We start from the raw sequence: 17,109 nt of genomic DNA, 5'->3' as shown, positions 1-17,109 counted from the left end.
AACCCTACTGTTTGAAATCCAGCGGAACATCCCCACAACAGAGCACAACTGTTCCCTCATGCATGAATGGGAAGGAGATGAAAGAAAAGATGGACTTCTGAGGTACAGCAAAAAACAAAGACAACAAAAGTGCTGATCATGAGGGAATGACACAACTCATTGCTGCAAAAAGGATGAGAGAAAGGAGCTCAAACAATGGTGCAGACAGCTAAGTGACATGTAGAAGAATTGAAAAATCTACAGAAGTGTCTTTTCTTTCCACACTTGACGAGAAACAATTAAATGTTGGTACATCTGTCATAAAAAAGATAATTGAAACCTGTTACCATCATTATAGACGGTAACTTAACTACCAAAACTGTAACTGTCCAATTAAGTGTTGCCCCCTCTGTTATTTATACCACTTGCTAAAATGAAAAAAAACCCCTGTAATGTTGGTGATGATTTACCACCAGTATAGTTGTTACAAACCATGGAGCTGAACTGGCACATTTTATAAGGTGGATATTTAGGCTACAGGGTACCTACATCTATTTGTACACACACAGATGGGGGAAGGCAGGCACACAGGGATGCATGCAGGCTCACATGCGTGAGTGCACGCATTCATGCACTTGCTCTTGCACACCCACCACCAAGGACAAATTTTGCAAACAGATGAGGTTTTTGACAAGGAATCCAAAAAACCCAGATAATTGCCAGAAGCCTCACTAGGTATTTACTCCCCTGAAAGTCCACCAGCCTGCGAAAACAACACCATGCTAAACTAATCCACTGACTGTTGCTACTTGCTTGATAATGCATAACACTCCACAAAACTGCAAAGCAGTTATTGACCCTGTCAGAACACCTGATTAATGGATAAATGCTGTAATTGATTAGCAGAGCAGTGTGAATTAAAACAGAATACAGCATCAATAATGAGCCACTGACAAAAGGTAGCTGACATAAAACGTAAAATGGTAGCCTGCAGCCATAAAATGTAAAATGGTAGCCTGCAGCCATATCTCATCAAAGACATGCATTTCTTAAAAACAGAAGAAAACACTACCCCTGAAAAAAACCCACAAGTGCAGTGTTCTGTTCTCTGCATTCTTTAGGCTTTTCTCTTGGTAATGATTAAACCACCAGCAAAATGTTATGGGAACTACTCGAGAATCCACTTCATACATCAAGCCAAGCAAGGCAGTTAAATGACTGCATTATCTTCTGGGCTTCTCTACCCTTAAAGGAATTCGCTGCTCTCCATTTCATCCCGGTGAGCTGCGATTTTGGAGTGGCGCCGGGCGCATCCAAAGCCATCATCAGTGGGGTGCACAGGCAAATCCCACAATTCATAGGTACTCAAGGGAGCCCCACAACGGTGTCACACCAAGGAGACAACTTGGAGCTGGAATCACCACATTGTTACGCTTGTTTTCCATTCCCTTAAGGGCCTTAGGAGGCCAAATGATCCCACTTTTGTTCCTTTTTCTTTTGGATTTAATCCTCCTCTAAGGCCTTACATTATGCCTGACATTATATGAAATAGATTATATAGATTTCATACAGCACCCACAAACACACGTGTGATGTTTCCCTGCTGTAGGAAAGCGAGTTTGTAACACAGTGTCAGAAGCACCAAGTTGCTTCCTTTCATGGCACCTGTCTTGGTCTTCCAGCTCCTTAGGCAGCGTGCATTACTCTGAGCATTAGGCAAGTTGACACACCTAATGTAATTCCATCAGACATATCAAAGCTGTCCTGGTACAAGCAGAAAATAACATTAGCTTGAGTAGAGCACTTAATGCAATTACGTTGCTCTGACTTCCTGAGCTAGCTCACTCAGAAGTAATTTAAGCATTTCTACATGACACTGCATTGTACCCGGCAAACACAGCTTTTGCTCAAAATGGTTGTTGCTACTGGGTAAGTCTCTCAGAAGTCTCTATATGTCCTTTTCCTCCTTAAAATAAAATCCAGAAGCTGTTAAACCAAAGATCTGTGCTTTTGATATGAAAAATACGAATAATGAAAAGTGGCATTATTCCTTTGCAACAATTCTCTCAAAATATTCATCCTGATGCCCATTTTACATTTCTCTGCAAAGCATAATGTATTTTTCCACCAGTTCTACAAATTTACAAATACATATTCAGAGATATAGTCCTTTGGAAATACACATCTTTTAGGATAATATTTTCATTTTTTCATCAGCTAACCACACGACTTATTTTGGGCACAAAAGGATTTTTCTGCTTCCACAGCTGCTTCAGGACTACTACCTTTTCAGTGGCAACACAACTTCTGCAATTTAAATGCTTTACCGATTCAGGAGCAGATTTCATTACATCTCACATCAGTAATCTAAAGCATTACCTGTGTAGGTGATCCCTATTTATCAACCAAGAAAATCAGGTATTTCCAAAGAAAAAGCCTGGTGTCTTTGAGTTGGAAGATCTGCCCTCCCTATGTGCCTCTCTCCCTTTACTGACTGTAGAAGTTACCCTAAGAACTTGCACTTTGAAAGCTACAGCTATATCACAAGGCTTCTGTCTTAGCAATTTAAGATAATTGCAACTAAGGAGGCTTTAAACCCTTCCTATTGTATTCCTCAGTCCTCTGTGGCTCTTTGTGAGGATCAAGGGATGGAGAAGCAAAATGTGTTCTGATGGATCCCCTCCCTACTGCAGGACATCTCCAGTCCAGCAGGAGCTCTCTCACAGGCACATGTTTGTCCCAAAACATTTCTGGACAAAAAGAGGGGCAGACCACTGTGTACACAAGATTGTGCCAGGGAAGGGGATTCTGGGTCTCCCCTATTGTCCATGTTCTCCAAGAAGTCCTGTGCTCCAGGATACCAGCTGTTTTGGGGAGGACTGAGGCCATTTCTGCCATATAAAAAGCTATTAGCATTTCTTTCTTGCCGAGCTTCAACAGGAAGAATAAGGGATCTTTGAACAAAGCAGTAAATTGCTGAACAACTTGGGCATTTTTGGGGCTTGAACCTGGTCAGAGTGATGGTGAGACTGAGAGCAGCTCTCACTGCTAGGGCAGGTGGGGTACCACGGGAACATCAGAAATACAGACATGAAGGCACTTCTTTAAAAAAAATGAACAAAGGCATCTGTTGACATCTCAGCTATTTCCTGGAATAACTACTTCGCTTACCTGATTCCAGAGAGCCTGGTGGTGCTGGATCCCCAGTGATGGGGAACAGCTGCCCATAGCCCTGATACACAAGCTTGCAACCTATAATAGGAGAGTTCACACTGTCTTCAACCATGTAGATATCACCAGCTTTCTACAGCTTATTACCAACCCCAAGGAGTTTTTACAGAAATGAAGTCTTGTCTCCTTTCCTTAGGAGTCTTGTCTCCTTTTTATATTGTATTGTTAAATACGAAACCTGGTTTCAACCTAGAAGTATACTAAAAGGTAACCTAGAAAATACTTCCAGGAGCCCAAAAGAGGAGCCTAGCTTAAAAAAAAATACTGACAAGAGATAAAGTTACATCAGTTTCAATGGAAGCAGGATTAGGCCTTTTAAAATTTTTTTTTTTGGGGGGGGGTGGGGTGTGCAGGGAAGAGGAGAGACGAAACCCTGGCAGCTGAAGGTTCAGCTTGATCCTCAGAAATTTTAAAGAAGACATTCTTCTCCACAGCTATTGTCAGAGCTGGAGACAAAAGTAGAGGCCCTTTCAGCTGCTGAACTTAGCCAAAAAGCCATTTGTAACTCCTGCGGAGCGGTGCTTTTATAGGTCAGGGCATACTCCAAAAAGATTTTCTCTCTCTTTCATTCTCTTTTTGGAAGATTTGGTTAGGACCCAGTAACTTAGCTCAGAAATAAGCAAAAAAACATTTCAGCACATTACAAAACAGTGGTAGAAAGACTTCCAAGTGCATTGTTTTAACACAAACACAGTTTTCTGATTTGGAATTATCTTTTACCAGTTGATGTACACACCTGCAGTGGTCATTGCTTCTCAGACATAGTTGTCCATGAATTTTTGTTTGCTTTTGGGTCTTGAAATATATTAATGCATAGGTCAAAGAGGAATTTTGGAATTTAATTTTTCTTCTAGTCCCTTAACATCAAGAATCTGGAAAACAGTTTTAGCAATAACATTTTACCAATTAGAAGGTGGAGTTTTTTGTTTGTCGTTTTTTTGGGGGTTTTTTTGTTGTGGTTTTTTGTGGGTTTTTGTTGTTGTTGTTGTTGTTGTTGTTGTTGTTGTTTTGTTGTTTTTTTTTTTTTTTTCCCTAATAAAACTCAATCAGATTGGCCAGATGAGAGAGGTGCAGGGATCTACAAAGGAAATGACAAGATAATATCCTTCCTCTGCTTTTGAACCCAGCTAGTGGGACAAAGTTTCCTGGAATGTATGTCTGACTGCACTCTAAGGGCTGCTTGAGGATTCAGGCTTTAACTGAAATGGTGATCTCAGTTCCACGGGGACCAGATCCTCCCCTAAAAATATTTCCCATCCCCCAAGAAACGCAACTGGAACTATTTGCTATAAACAAGCAAACAAGAAAGGAGTAAATCCTACAGAATTAAACAGTACAAAAGGAAATGTTGTCAAATAGTGAGAAAAGAAGGAGATTTGAGAATATAGTTAATATAAGAGCAGGAAACACACTCAAACATTTTATCAAAGGAGAATATTTTAGAAATCGACATGCCCAACATTCTTGATAAAACACTGCTCTGGTAAAATCCCCATTGATTTTCATGACTGAATAGGAAAAAGAGAAATGGCATTAGCTAACTCCTGGTACACATTTAGAGTGAGACATCTTGCTTAAATATATTTTCTTCCTATGAGTCTGCATGGCTAAATCAATGATAATCAGACGCTTTCCCACAATGGTATACCCAAGGCCTGCCAAACCCAAACAAAATCTTTGATGTGTGCAGGTGTTGAACATTACACTGGTAATCAGAGTAATTGCCTGGCCCATATTCATATTTACAATGATGGTGAATGAGCAATATTTGAGTGGGTTAGAAGATCTTCTTGATACTTCTGCAAAATGAAAATATGGACTTTGTTTCACTCCAAGTAACATTCCAGCTTTTTGGTGTGCTATTTTCAGTGCCAACCATAACTAGGTGCCCTCCTTTTGATATATGCCCTAATTTCTTTAAAACATTTGGAATACCACCTCAAGACATTGCATAACAGTAATTTGCATTCACAACTGAGCACATGCAAGAATAGCTCCAGAGATAACGAGAAGTCACAGCATGCACAGCAGAAGGAGATTTCAAAAACAGATTTGGGGTTTTGTTGTTTCTGTGGTTTTTTACATGGGTAAATTAGGGTAGATAAATGCTGCAAAATGAGGTCTGCTTCTTCTAAAATACCCAAAGCTCTCAATTCACCAACTGAAGTAACACAGAAGTCAAGACAACCTTTTGGAAAGAGGATTTTCTGTTTCTAGAAGGTTACTGTGGATGACAACTTGTGCCACCTGCGGATGAAAACTGCACCAAGGCAACCATCAACCACTGTGTGAAGCTGATGGTGTGTTTGCAGGAGCTATTTAAAAGTCACACAAAATATTCTACATAATGCTAGTAAAATATATTCCAAAGTAAAGATATATAACATGAATACTTTCCAAGATTCGTTAGATATAATACTTTCCAAAGTTAGATATCTAAGATGATTTTACAAGACTTAGTCTAAATTGACTTGTATGGTTACCTATAATGTTTAGCCTTTAAATTTTAAATGTTTCATGTAGTACAGACCTTCTTAGCTTACCACAGCAGTTCTGTTTTACCAATCTACACAGTTTTTCAAAGCAAATTGGCAGTGTTTACACTGAACTCAGCCAGTCACATTAAGATGAACGGCATGTGCAATTTCTTAAATGAAATTACTTTATTACAGATCTCAGTTAATACCAAATCTATCCCATGCAATCTTAGTAACATCACAGACCTTAGCAAACATTGCTCTGAAATCCTCATGTCAAGTGGTCATCTGGAGTACACATTTAGCTAATGGAACAATATTAGCCATCAAAATGTATTTCTTCTTTACATTCAGTTCCCCCTCCAACTTAGGAGCAAGTAAGTTGGTCCAAGAAAACACTTTTCTTGTGTCTTGAATGCATTATTGTCCATGCATTCAACAAAGAACACTCCTCTTTCCAAAAAGACTAAAGTTTGGGCATAATCCAGAATAACATTCAGTATTTTTATGGATTTTGTATTATACAAAGGAGATTAAATTCTGCCCAGTGGATTTTATAGCAAACTCCTGTGCTGTAATTCCATCCTGGCAAATCTCTTTAGCTTGTAGTTAGTAGTGGCATGAGACACTAGGAGTTTGTCCAGGCTTGCTGCTTGTTTGTTTGTTTGTTTGTGACTGTGGAACTTTGTGTAAAATCTATTCACAAATTAGGCAGGAATGTAAATGACTTTGTTCTAACACTTCTCCTCCCTTCCTCCCTTCACCCCTCAAAAAAGGGCTTCAGGATGAAGAGTCTTTCTAACTGGGTTCACTGATGTCAAACTCCGTTCACGTTTAGGTACTTGCTTCCAAAGCAATGCCAAAGTAGGAAGTTCAAGAAGTCTCTATGGTAAATTACCAGTTATTCAGTTCTGCATTAGTGGAGTTTAATTGACTTTAATTGACTGAGACCTCTAATGTGAATGGTAACTGTTCAGTCCTCACACAAACTCATCTCTAGCCACAGAGCTCAGACTGCACAGGTACTCTCAGTGGGTGCCAATAGTCTTTAACTTTTTACCCAGTGATATTGGCTTCGTGGCATAACAAAGTGGGTTGCTCTTAGTTGATTCTAAAACGAGAGGGTTTGTTTATCTCTCACCTTCAGGTCAGGGTGCTCACATTTTTTGATGACTTGTGGTGATCTATCTACTTCTCATGTTTAGTGTGGAAGAGCTAAGAGACTCCCACAAGAGCAACATAAACTTATTTTATATTTCTGTAGAGAAAATGAATCACACAGGACTCTAAACAAAGTTTTGCTTTTTAAAGTCTTCTGCTTTTTAGGATAAGACATTAAAATATCAAGTCAAAAGTACAAAGATCTTAGCAAAAACCACAGGGATTGCAGATTGATTCTCCTGAAAAGACGTTAAATCAGCGTTCCTTCACCCCTCTAAAAATGTCATACAGTAACTTGTGGTGCAGCATTTTTTCCAATGTTCCCATCCTGCTTCTACCATGAGTGTGCCAGGTTACTATCACATACCATGTTATTCTCATTTGTACCAGACAGCTCTTAATTACTTCCACATAATTTTAGGCACATGTGCTCCGAACCCTGCTGCTTGCTTCTGATACTCCCACAGCACCTGCACACGCTCCCCAGCTCCAGAGCCATGGTGGTGGGGAGCAGACACAACCCGCCATCTCAAGGGGCACCTTTCCTCCCCTTTCAACTCCCCGGGTGACAGCCCGAGGCCGCAGGCTGAGCCCCAGAACCGCGGCTGGCATCTTCCCCAGCCGGCTCTGTGGAGGGGAGCCGAGGGCAGGCAGGCCCGGCGCTCCGGCACGCTTATTTTCTTCCGCCCGCGTGTGTGGATGCCAACTCCGGCGTCCATAAAACTGGGTTACATCAAACAGACCAACCGCCGTCATCTCCCCATCATTACCCCCGACACAAGTCCTGACAAAAGGCCGCTGCCAAGGCCTCCGCTGACAGCCCGAACAATAGCGGCCACAAAGGCCTTTTCTGCCTGCGCAGATGACATAAATCTGATGCTATAACGCCGGCGCGACTTCAGCTTGCTCCTTATTTATTTATTTAATAAGCCACTGTCATCCATCTCGGGAAGGTGGCTTCCAAACTCCAAATTAATCAAGCCACTGAATGCGAATTTCCATATTGCTCTGCCAAAGGTCTTCTCCACATCAATTGCCGGGAGAAGGCCCCCGTTGTGCTTTGGTGTATTGTGTGCGGAGCTACTGCTGCTGCTAAAAGCCACTCTGTTTTTAATAAACATGCATTGTTCTTTTTGTAGTAAATCCAGGAAATAATACCCAACTGGGAGTTTGGGTGCAGGCTTTTTTCATAGCATGAGCAGAGCGATGGATGCATTTTCATGTCTGTTAGTGCTGTGATGGCTCCATTTGTTATGGCTCAGAAGGTATTTAATTTTTGAAAAATATAAATTAAGCCAATACCGAAGCAATGCTTTCTTGTTTATCTTGGGAAAACTCAAGCTGAGCCCACTGTTCCTATATTTCTGTGTCAGTCATGTCACTCCACCGAACAAGAGATTTGCTTCAGGTGCCCTGTGCCGAGCCATTTACCTGACTGCCAGAGTGGGGTTTTCCAGAGCCCCATGGAAGGACTACATTGAAACTTCTGAATCCAACAAAATCAAAACCTCACTGGTTTAATGGAGCCAGGATTTTGTTAGTTTGCCTTTTAACATTCTTTAGTCAACTAAGTATCACGTATTGAGCCTACACAAGTTATGTTTCCTTTAGGCAGTGTGTTGATAAAGAGGCAGCTCCACATGGAATGGTTTATCACTGCTGTCTCAGGGATGCGCTGAACTACCTTCCTGAGGAAAATCACAGTTTCTCTCTCTTTAATACACACCTTTAATACACACCCTGTGCTGTACAAGCTCAACCAACTCTGCTGGCAGAGAGGACAAGCAGAAGGGTGCCAGCCCCAAGATGGCAGGAGCAAAACAAGAAGGGTGGCTCTCACATGAAGTGGTGACCAGAGGGACTTGTACATGTGGCTGCATAATGGCCCCATGGACAGGTGTGTATCACAGTTCAGACACTTGAAAAATGTTCCTCAGTGGCATAACAGGAAAGGAAAACAAGAGACAGGTCAGCATCAAGAGCAGACGGGAGATTGATAGGTCTCTTTCATCTGTTCTATTTAAGGACATATATGATGCTTTCCAGGGCTTACAGATGTAAAAATAGAACTTATCTGTCCCACAAAAGGTTATTTTAATTCATAAAGATGGGAAGAAATCTTCTTTCAGATGTTTTTTAATTAAAAATGTTTACAGGGAGTTTTCACTAGAAACTGAAGTTGAAGTCTCACCTTTTTTTTCATGAGGGATATTTTGGAAAGAAAACATACAAAAGGCTATAAATAGTGCAATTAAAATTTCCTCCTTCACTCAGCTAGTCAGCTTCTGAATTTGCACAAAATTTTAGTAGTGTTTTCAAGAATAAAACCAAAAATATCTCTCAATTGTTGCATTGCAAGACAACAAAACAGAATACAGATGGCATTCATAATATGAACAGAGTTTGATGGACAATAATAGGCACAATAAAATCTACCAGAGAACCAAGAGATAAGATAATTATAGATATGTTCATAATATTTTAAACATTCTTCTTCCATGAAATAGTAAGACTAACTTGTCAACTGGATATTTTTACTTGACTAAACTTTCACTCCAGCAATAGTAGTCACAAACACTGAGAAAGGAAATAGTAGTCACAAAAACTAGCAGACAACATATTTCATACTTCTACGACCTTAGAAAAACCCAGCAGAAATTATCAGGTTAAGTTTCACAGCCTATCTCAAATGAAAAGTAATGCTCTTCTAATGAGGGTTAATTATTTTCTTTTGAAAGACAGACAGTGAAGAAACTACCCAGAAGCTGTTGCCCAGAGCAAGAGCTGGTATTCCCATGCTGGGCTCAGGTTCCAGAGCTCAAACACATGACAATCCACAGGAGGGACTTTTACAATCAAGAAATAACACACCTTTGTTATCCCTCCAAACAGGCTGCTTGGTTTCGAAGAACAGAAAATGGATGGGGGCAGAAACTACAAAGAAGCCTGAATTTGCAAAAGAGAGCAGGTCTGGGGAGGAACACCTATATCCCAAGCTGTGCTTTGAGACTAGTTTTGCTTTTTATTCTATGGGTCTTCTGTGGGAAGAAGTGGCCCTTCTGTGAAAGCAGTGGGAATGGGAACTGCCCAGCAACTGATGAGACCATACAATAAAAAGTTCTGGAGCAAACCTGAACGGTGGGTCTGGAGGAAGCTTGATCATCTGCAGAAAACTCCATGCGGAGGAACACATCTGAGGTGGCAAATCAGACTTGGAACAAGTCATAGGTGAAACCTTCAAAATAAGGAGCTTATTTCAAGCTCCAGCTTGAAATTACGAACACATTGAATTGTACTTTTTAATATTGTCCAATGGTCTCAAGACAGACAAACCAAAGTGTTAGCAATAAGCAAAAGCAAAAAAACCTCCAATCCAAAAAACACCTTCATATACTCCTACATGAGAAAGGTTATTCTACCCCCCCATTTCAGTGTCCAAGTATCTTTCTGAGTAGCTATTTAACATATAATTTTGACACCATATTAAAGACAACCATAAAAATATGTGCCTAAAAATATAATATAACTTTGCTCTGTTCCTAACTAATGTACTACAAAGTAAGAAAAAAAAGAATTGTTAATTAATACTGCTCACTGTGTTACAGCCTAACTGATGAAGGGAAATGAATTCAGACTCCTAAAATGCTGGTCTCCAAGACCATCAGGGTTAGTTTCTGAGTGGCACGTTTTTAAAACATTTAATCAGTGATCTGAATATGTGTCAACACTTTCTGGTAGTGTGCTATAAAATGTGAACCTTGTCAACAGAAACATAAAAAGGCGACACACTTGGGACACAGAGCTTTTATGCTGACACACTGTAATAATATAATTTTTAAATTTATCATCTGTTTAGCCACAAGCAACAATTAATCTTTTAACTAATCACACAATGTTTTAAATAACACCTCAAAAAAAAAAACCAACCCAAACCCCAAACATGTTTCATTTTTACCTTCCTTGCCTTCACAATTGTGTTGCTTTCAAAACCTTATGAAGCAACACACAATAAATTTTGCAATGAGGATAAAAATGTTAGCGAATAATATGTTTCCCCCTCCTCAGTTAATAAAATTACTTAACACTGAGCCTGCAAGCAAAAAGAAAACCCCAGGAGTAACACAAGCCTCAGCAGGTTCAGTACTGTCGTGTTTCTGTCGCATTAAGTGACATTTTATTCCCAAATCACTTAACCTCTGACTTTTATAACTAAACATACAGACCCTGAATTGTTACCGTGGAGGGGACCAGCAAGCGACACTGCTGCCAGGCACTGAAACCAAGTGCCCCACTGTAATGGGCCACTACAGGATGGAAGTAATTTGGCTCACAATAACCCAAGTTTCACTCCTTGTCACCTGGAAAAGGGGGCAGAAAGGGAAATGGGAGAAGGGGAGGTGTTTCTGCTAGTGACCTCTATGTAGCACCAGATGCATCTCCCCAGGGATCTCAGGTACTGGACCTCAGGAACACTGTTGTCACAGTGTTCCCACCAGTGGTGCATGTGCCAGGCAAAGAAAGGGTTAATAATCAGGCAGAAGTAGGAAAAAGCACTTTATAATTAAAATGTAAATCTTGAACCCAGCTGGAGCTGCATGAAGAATAATGTCAAACCATACAGATAACGTGGGCGGAGGGGGGTGTGCAATAAAAGCACAGATCATCATACATGTATGTTCATGTAAGCACATTCACATTAATAACCAGTAAAAGTGAAGGCAGCTCTTGCTTCATCTCCAAGACTCTGACTGCCTCCTTCTGGGTGCAGAGGAGCAGGGAGACACCAACCATGTCACTGAACGTGACTCCATGGCTGGACAAATACAGTCGCATTTGAGAGGTTAATTTTTCTTAGAAAACTATCATGATGGCAGATATTCCTTCAATTGTATGTCTAGCAAGTAAGAAAGCTTCTAATTAAATATGCAATCACATTAATAACTTTCTTCTTCCTTGCTCACTGGCCAAGGGCTTTGTCCTCTACTCTTGTCCACATGAGAGACTTTGCTGGTGTGATGTGTGATCATGAGAAGGCAAGGGGAGGAACCTGACTGCCAAATTCAGTCAGTCATGGCAAGATTTAGTTTCCAGTCACAGTCCTTGTAAACTTACTGTTTTTCATTAATGGTTTTCATCAACAGAGTGGAACAAAAACCTTAAAATCTTCTGGGCTAAATATGGATCCGTTCCCACCATACTTTAATTCTAAAGGACAGTGGTATTTGCTTCTCCTGAGAGTGTAATTGCAGGAATCCATCAATTGTAGAACAGTGGACCCCAGACAGTCTCTTAAAAACATTCCAAACTCAAGTTAAGAAAATTACACATTAATTACTTATGACTGGTGTCTCTTTAGACAATGGATCCTCTTCCCAGATAATAAATATTTGGTCTAATACAAGGGGGTTTGCTCCATGATTACAGATCATTTAAACTCCAGGAAAAAGCATCTTGAAGTTGTATCTTGAATTAATGCCTAGTTTGGAAGTCTAAGAACCAGCAAAGCACTCCTCAATTATAACCATTATTAGAAAAGGTAATTATGGTCATCCAAAGAAACTAACTCTTAAAATCTGTTTAATGAGGGGAATTTTTTCATGGCATGGACCAGGGACACAAGCTTGTTGCAATGTGCTCTTCAGTTTACAGCATGCTCTTAATTAATTGCAACATCAGTCACAGGATCTACATTTCAAAAGGCAAATGTACAGGTAAGGGTATCAAAAAATGGAAATGGAACAGAAAACAGCAAATATAAATGTGATGAATGACATGTTAGTAGAATTGTTGTGAGATGTATGGACGAGTAATGACATTTTGCCCCCTCATTTTATGGCTGAAGCATCAAAATACTACTGCCATCTGTTGTGCTTGCAGATACCCTTAACTCTCACTACTTGAAAAGACAGTGTTCAGCTGCAGCTGTGAAGGGAAGTTGACCATTTGCAAAAAATAACTTCAAGAGAGTTGGCCCGGACGATAGGAAGTCATTTGTTCCTCATCCCAGATGACATTTTCCAGTTACTTTACAAATTACAGAAGCACGATAAGACTTCTGCAGAGCAGTGACTAATGTAAAAACAAATATAATGCTACCATGACAAGGAAGGTGTTCACAAACTGCAGGAAGCAGTTTAAAATAAATTGATGTAGGTTTTGAATTGTCCACAAGTTGGGTTTAGCTTCCTTCCATTTACCTTTTACTGCATTAACATTTCTTTTGTGGTGGCTGCTGCTGGGAACCTATTGTAAGTTTGGGCAATTAGGATTTTTGTTCCATCTGTCCCTCCCCTCAGTCAATACTGTAGCATCAAAAGAGGCCAATTCAGTGTAGGCTGGCTCCGCTCTAAAGCCAGCTAAAAGAGATGTTAGAATTCACTACTGCTCTGGGTGGAAAGGATGCAGGAGGAGGGGGGGATGGAAAGCTATAATCATAAAAATGCTGTTTCAGGCTTGTTGAGTTCTTAAAATAATCTGACTTAAACCTCCTACACAATGCACACAAGTCAGAGCATGGTAATATACTTCAATGTAGGTTGCCTCTCTCTCCCTAAATCCAAACTAAAATAGATGTTAGAAATCATTACTGCACTATGTCAAATACAGACTACGACTGTAATCAGAGGACTGTGGCTTCAGGTTTCAACGGTTCTTAAAATAATCAGCCTTAAACCTTCTGCAGGAATCAAAGCCTGGTCATTTATATTTCTGTAAGGCTGAGGATTCCATCACCTCAGGCTTCTCCCTGATAAAAAAGCAGCTTGCTTTTTTTTTTACCCACTGAAATAACTTGTGCATGGCAGATATGGGCAGGTAGCAAGACAGTGGAAACTAGGTACTTCATTTTTTGTCAGAAGGTTAACTCCATGTGGAGTCAGGGTATGACCTCAGAACAAAACCCAAGTGCCTTGTCTTCACTGTGTTTTTACCTGAGCTCAGCAGATGTATATTAGCTACCTGAACTCAAACATGCTTTTCCCAGTGAAGACAATCCTTATATCCCACTACGGAGCACTGTGTTAAAGCAGGCAGCTCTGCTGCTTACTCAAACCACAAATTTCTAGTCTCTGACTTTAATGCCTGCAATCCATGGGTTAGCTGTTCAAATACAAACCAAAACAAAATAAGGTGAATGCATCTGATTGGGAGTTTGCTCTTCCTCCACTTGCCCAAGATCTCCTTCTGTGTGACCAATTAGTTCTTCCTTTCTCTAATCCCACCCTGCTTCTGCCTCTTTATTTAATACAGGTTTTCTCTGGGTGCAGATTAACGACAGCCTTATTTTCAAGTATAAGTACTTCTAACAGGGCACAAGTTATCTGTGATTCAGGCTATAGACATGAAAATAAGGTAATCTTCCTATTCTTTTGCAAATGGGCAGGAAAGAATATGTTTAACATTGTGTAATAACATCCGGACCAGGAGAGGGGTAGGTGGGAAGGGTGGGAAGAGGCAGACATGATTTTGCCACACTGATGCAGTCATTAAAACTGAATCCAGCCCATGAAAAGAAAATGTTCACAAATAACCCCACTCATAGGGGTATTTGCCTATTCTCGTTTTTGCCAACATATAGGATGCTCATTGTGCCCTTGGGATTTATAGGCATTATAAAACATGGTATGCTGTTTTTTGTTCACCCTTCCTTTCTGAGAGTCATAGACCTACATAATGATTTTTAAAATTAGGTAAATCTCAGCACTGGCTGATTGCAGAGAAAAGTTTGGAAATGTGGCAACCCCACAGTTCAAAGCCAGAATACTCTCAGCATTATTATTACACGTGCTAGAATCTTGTGTGCTTTAATGTTTCAGGTACAAATTCATTGAAACCTCATTCATGGAGGAAATCAGAGACTCAAGTGCTCCAGCAGACGAACACCAAAGCAAGGCAACTGAGTGGGGTTGCAGCATCAGGTAGGATTAATGCTCAGTGCCACACACAGCTAACACAGCTCCAAGCAGGCCTGCTTCTCAACCATTTGTCATGGGCCCCAGTTTGTCATGGGGCAGGTCTGGCCCACCTGTTGCAATTTTTCCACCATCAAACACCAATCCTGAAGGCGAGGCAAGTTCCAAGAGGCTATAGGCTGGGGAAAGAGCAGCCTTCCAAGAGGTAGAAATGTCTGAGACAGCCACACTGCCTCATGATGTAAAAAGGGCCTTGGAAAAAAAATCATATTACACCTTCTTTGCCCTTTGTAAAGCCACTGACTTGGGACTAATGTGCCTGCTCTCTTTATGGGACTGAATTCAGTGGCTCCCAGGAAGTCATTGAAATTGGAGAAGTGACCACAGTAGTAATGGGAGAGGCTAAAGAGGAAATATTTGCAACATTCTGGTTTTCCAACACCTAAAAGAGCTGCAGGTTATTCCTCAGCTTCTTGTGCTTTTCCAACAAAAGGCCAATGCAGCTGGATGGAGGTGGTATAGAGCCTTGCAATGACTACAGGCTCATGAGGAAAAAAGCTTGTGGTTTACCCCAACTAGAACAGGAAACCAGGAGCCCCAAACCCAGGGTTAGGTGTAAAACACCAAAATCAAAACTTCAGCTTTGGAGCAAGTATCAGAAGAGGCCTGTCTCATGACAGGTGTGGTCACTGGATAAAGGGAAAAGATGGTCCTGAGCCAGTCTGCACTGCTGTCATCTCCTGGATCAAACCATGGGCTGTCTGTTTCACAGGAAAAAGAAGCAAGCTTTCAAAGAGTTAATCTTAAACAAAAGGTTTCAAGTGCTAGGAAAAAGTGGCCACTGGTTACCCAAGAGATTTAAAGTACTTCAGGGTATCTATTCCACATTAATCTAGCATATATACCTGTAATGTTCTTTAGAAATAATTCCTTACAAAAAGATGTTAGGCTTGTTTCAGTAAGATAAAATGTTTTAAGCTTTTCAAAACCTAAAGTTTTTCTATATGAGAAACATGAAAAAAGGATTGTGCAGAGTTAAGTAGAATCCACCCACATAAACCAAACAGGTCTGCACCAAACAAATCGTGCTATAAACCTTGGAATTTTACAAGCAAGTTTTATATTAATTCTTTAGAAACCCTTTGTGCTTATGGTTTCAGACAGAATATAAAAGTACCATATAAATATCAGCACAATATAGTAGGCAGCTGTTAGGTACTTTAACCATTCCCAATCAATTATAATAAACAGAGCAAGCACACTGAATCACATCAGAGCACCATGCAGTAACCCTCCACCTCTGACTTCTCCTTCCTGCCATGTAAAATTAACCTTGCAATAAATTACTTGTTAAATGACAGAATCTGGAATGTTCTGGAAGTTTTTTGGTAGGCTGGAATGGATAGAGAGACTAAAACCCCTTTTGAATAACAAACAAAATTAATGGCAGTAAATGTCTCTCTTTTTTCTTTTTTTTAAACCAGCTGCAAAAGAGCAGCAGAATAACCCCAACTATTCCAGTCAAAGCAGAAGGGAACCCAAAATGTTGGCCCTACAGAAACACTGGGAAGCAGTGCAAGCATGCCTAGCAGATGAGATTTGCGTAGTTGACTTAAAATAGATAGAACAAAAAGAAATGCAGCACTCAGGAGACTTGGGAGACACAATGGGGTGGCAACAAAGCCTTCCCTTATGGCAGGAAGGGAGGCACAGCTTCTTGGAGTAGGCAGGAAAGGTGGGAAGATAACCATATGACTTGTCAAAAGGAAAGTCACTTCTGGAATTGACGAACAGGCAAAGTTTCTTAGGTGCAGACATCAACTGTCTGTCCTTTCCTTTCCATTTCCATGCCTTTAACCCCATGCACTTGGATTTGCTGCTTGCTTCGGATGGACATGAAGCTGAGCGTGTGGAAATCTCATACTCAAGAAGAACAAGAACCTCTTTTGTATGTTTGCTAAACTGCTTTTATCCAAATACACAGCACTATTCCAACACCCACAAAACCATCTAAATTATGCAAGGCCACAGGCAATTCTCATCACGACTGCTCTCACTTGCACGCTGGATCTGGCTGTAGATATGGATGCTGATCGGTGGGGTCTGTGTCTGGACCACTCCTGGGTCAGGCACATTGTGAATCCCACAGGCCTTGCTGAAATTATACTTTTATTTACAGTATGCTGTGATACATAAGGTAGGGAGGATAAAATCTGCTGTGTTTATTTACTATTTCCACCCACACACACGCTTACAGCTGGTACTTTTTTGGCACTTCAGTAGTCACATGTCTCCTAAAATTATATTCATTTGAATTTAAATACTGCCAGCCAGAGCTATTCTTAATAATT

General features: G+C 40.5%; 1 protein-coding gene across 10 annotated transcripts in view; it reads right to left on the bottom strand.

Moving 5' to 3' along the window:
- The window catches only part of CLYBL (citramalyl-CoA lyase), a 190,095-nt gene that overhangs the window by 122,133 nt on the left and 50,853 nt on the right, over positions 1 to 17,109 (bottom strand). For 9 of the 10 annotated variants that reach the window (XR_010079688.1, XR_010079689.1, XM_063392355.1 and 6 more), the window contains exon 2: positions 3,151 to 3,231. The exons of the other annotated variant lie outside the window; for it this stretch is intronic. Coding sequence is in view for 7 of the 9 variants with exons in the window: in XM_063392355.1 (XP_063248425.1) it covers positions 3,151 to 3,231 (81 nt within the window). In the remaining 2 variants the exon portion in view is untranslated. The remainder of the gene's footprint in view (positions 1 to 3,150; positions 3,232 to 17,109) is intronic. 10 annotated transcript variants of the gene reach the window in all.

The sequence above is a fragment of the Prinia subflava genome, chromosome 3 (genome assembly GCF_021018805.1).
Source record: "Prinia subflava isolate CZ2003 ecotype Zambia chromosome 3, Cam_Psub_1.2, whole genome shotgun sequence".
NCBI classification, from domain to species: domain Eukaryota; kingdom Metazoa; phylum Chordata; class Aves; order Passeriformes; family Cisticolidae; genus Prinia; species Prinia subflava.
This window is presented reverse-complemented; position numbering and strand designations above follow the sequence as displayed.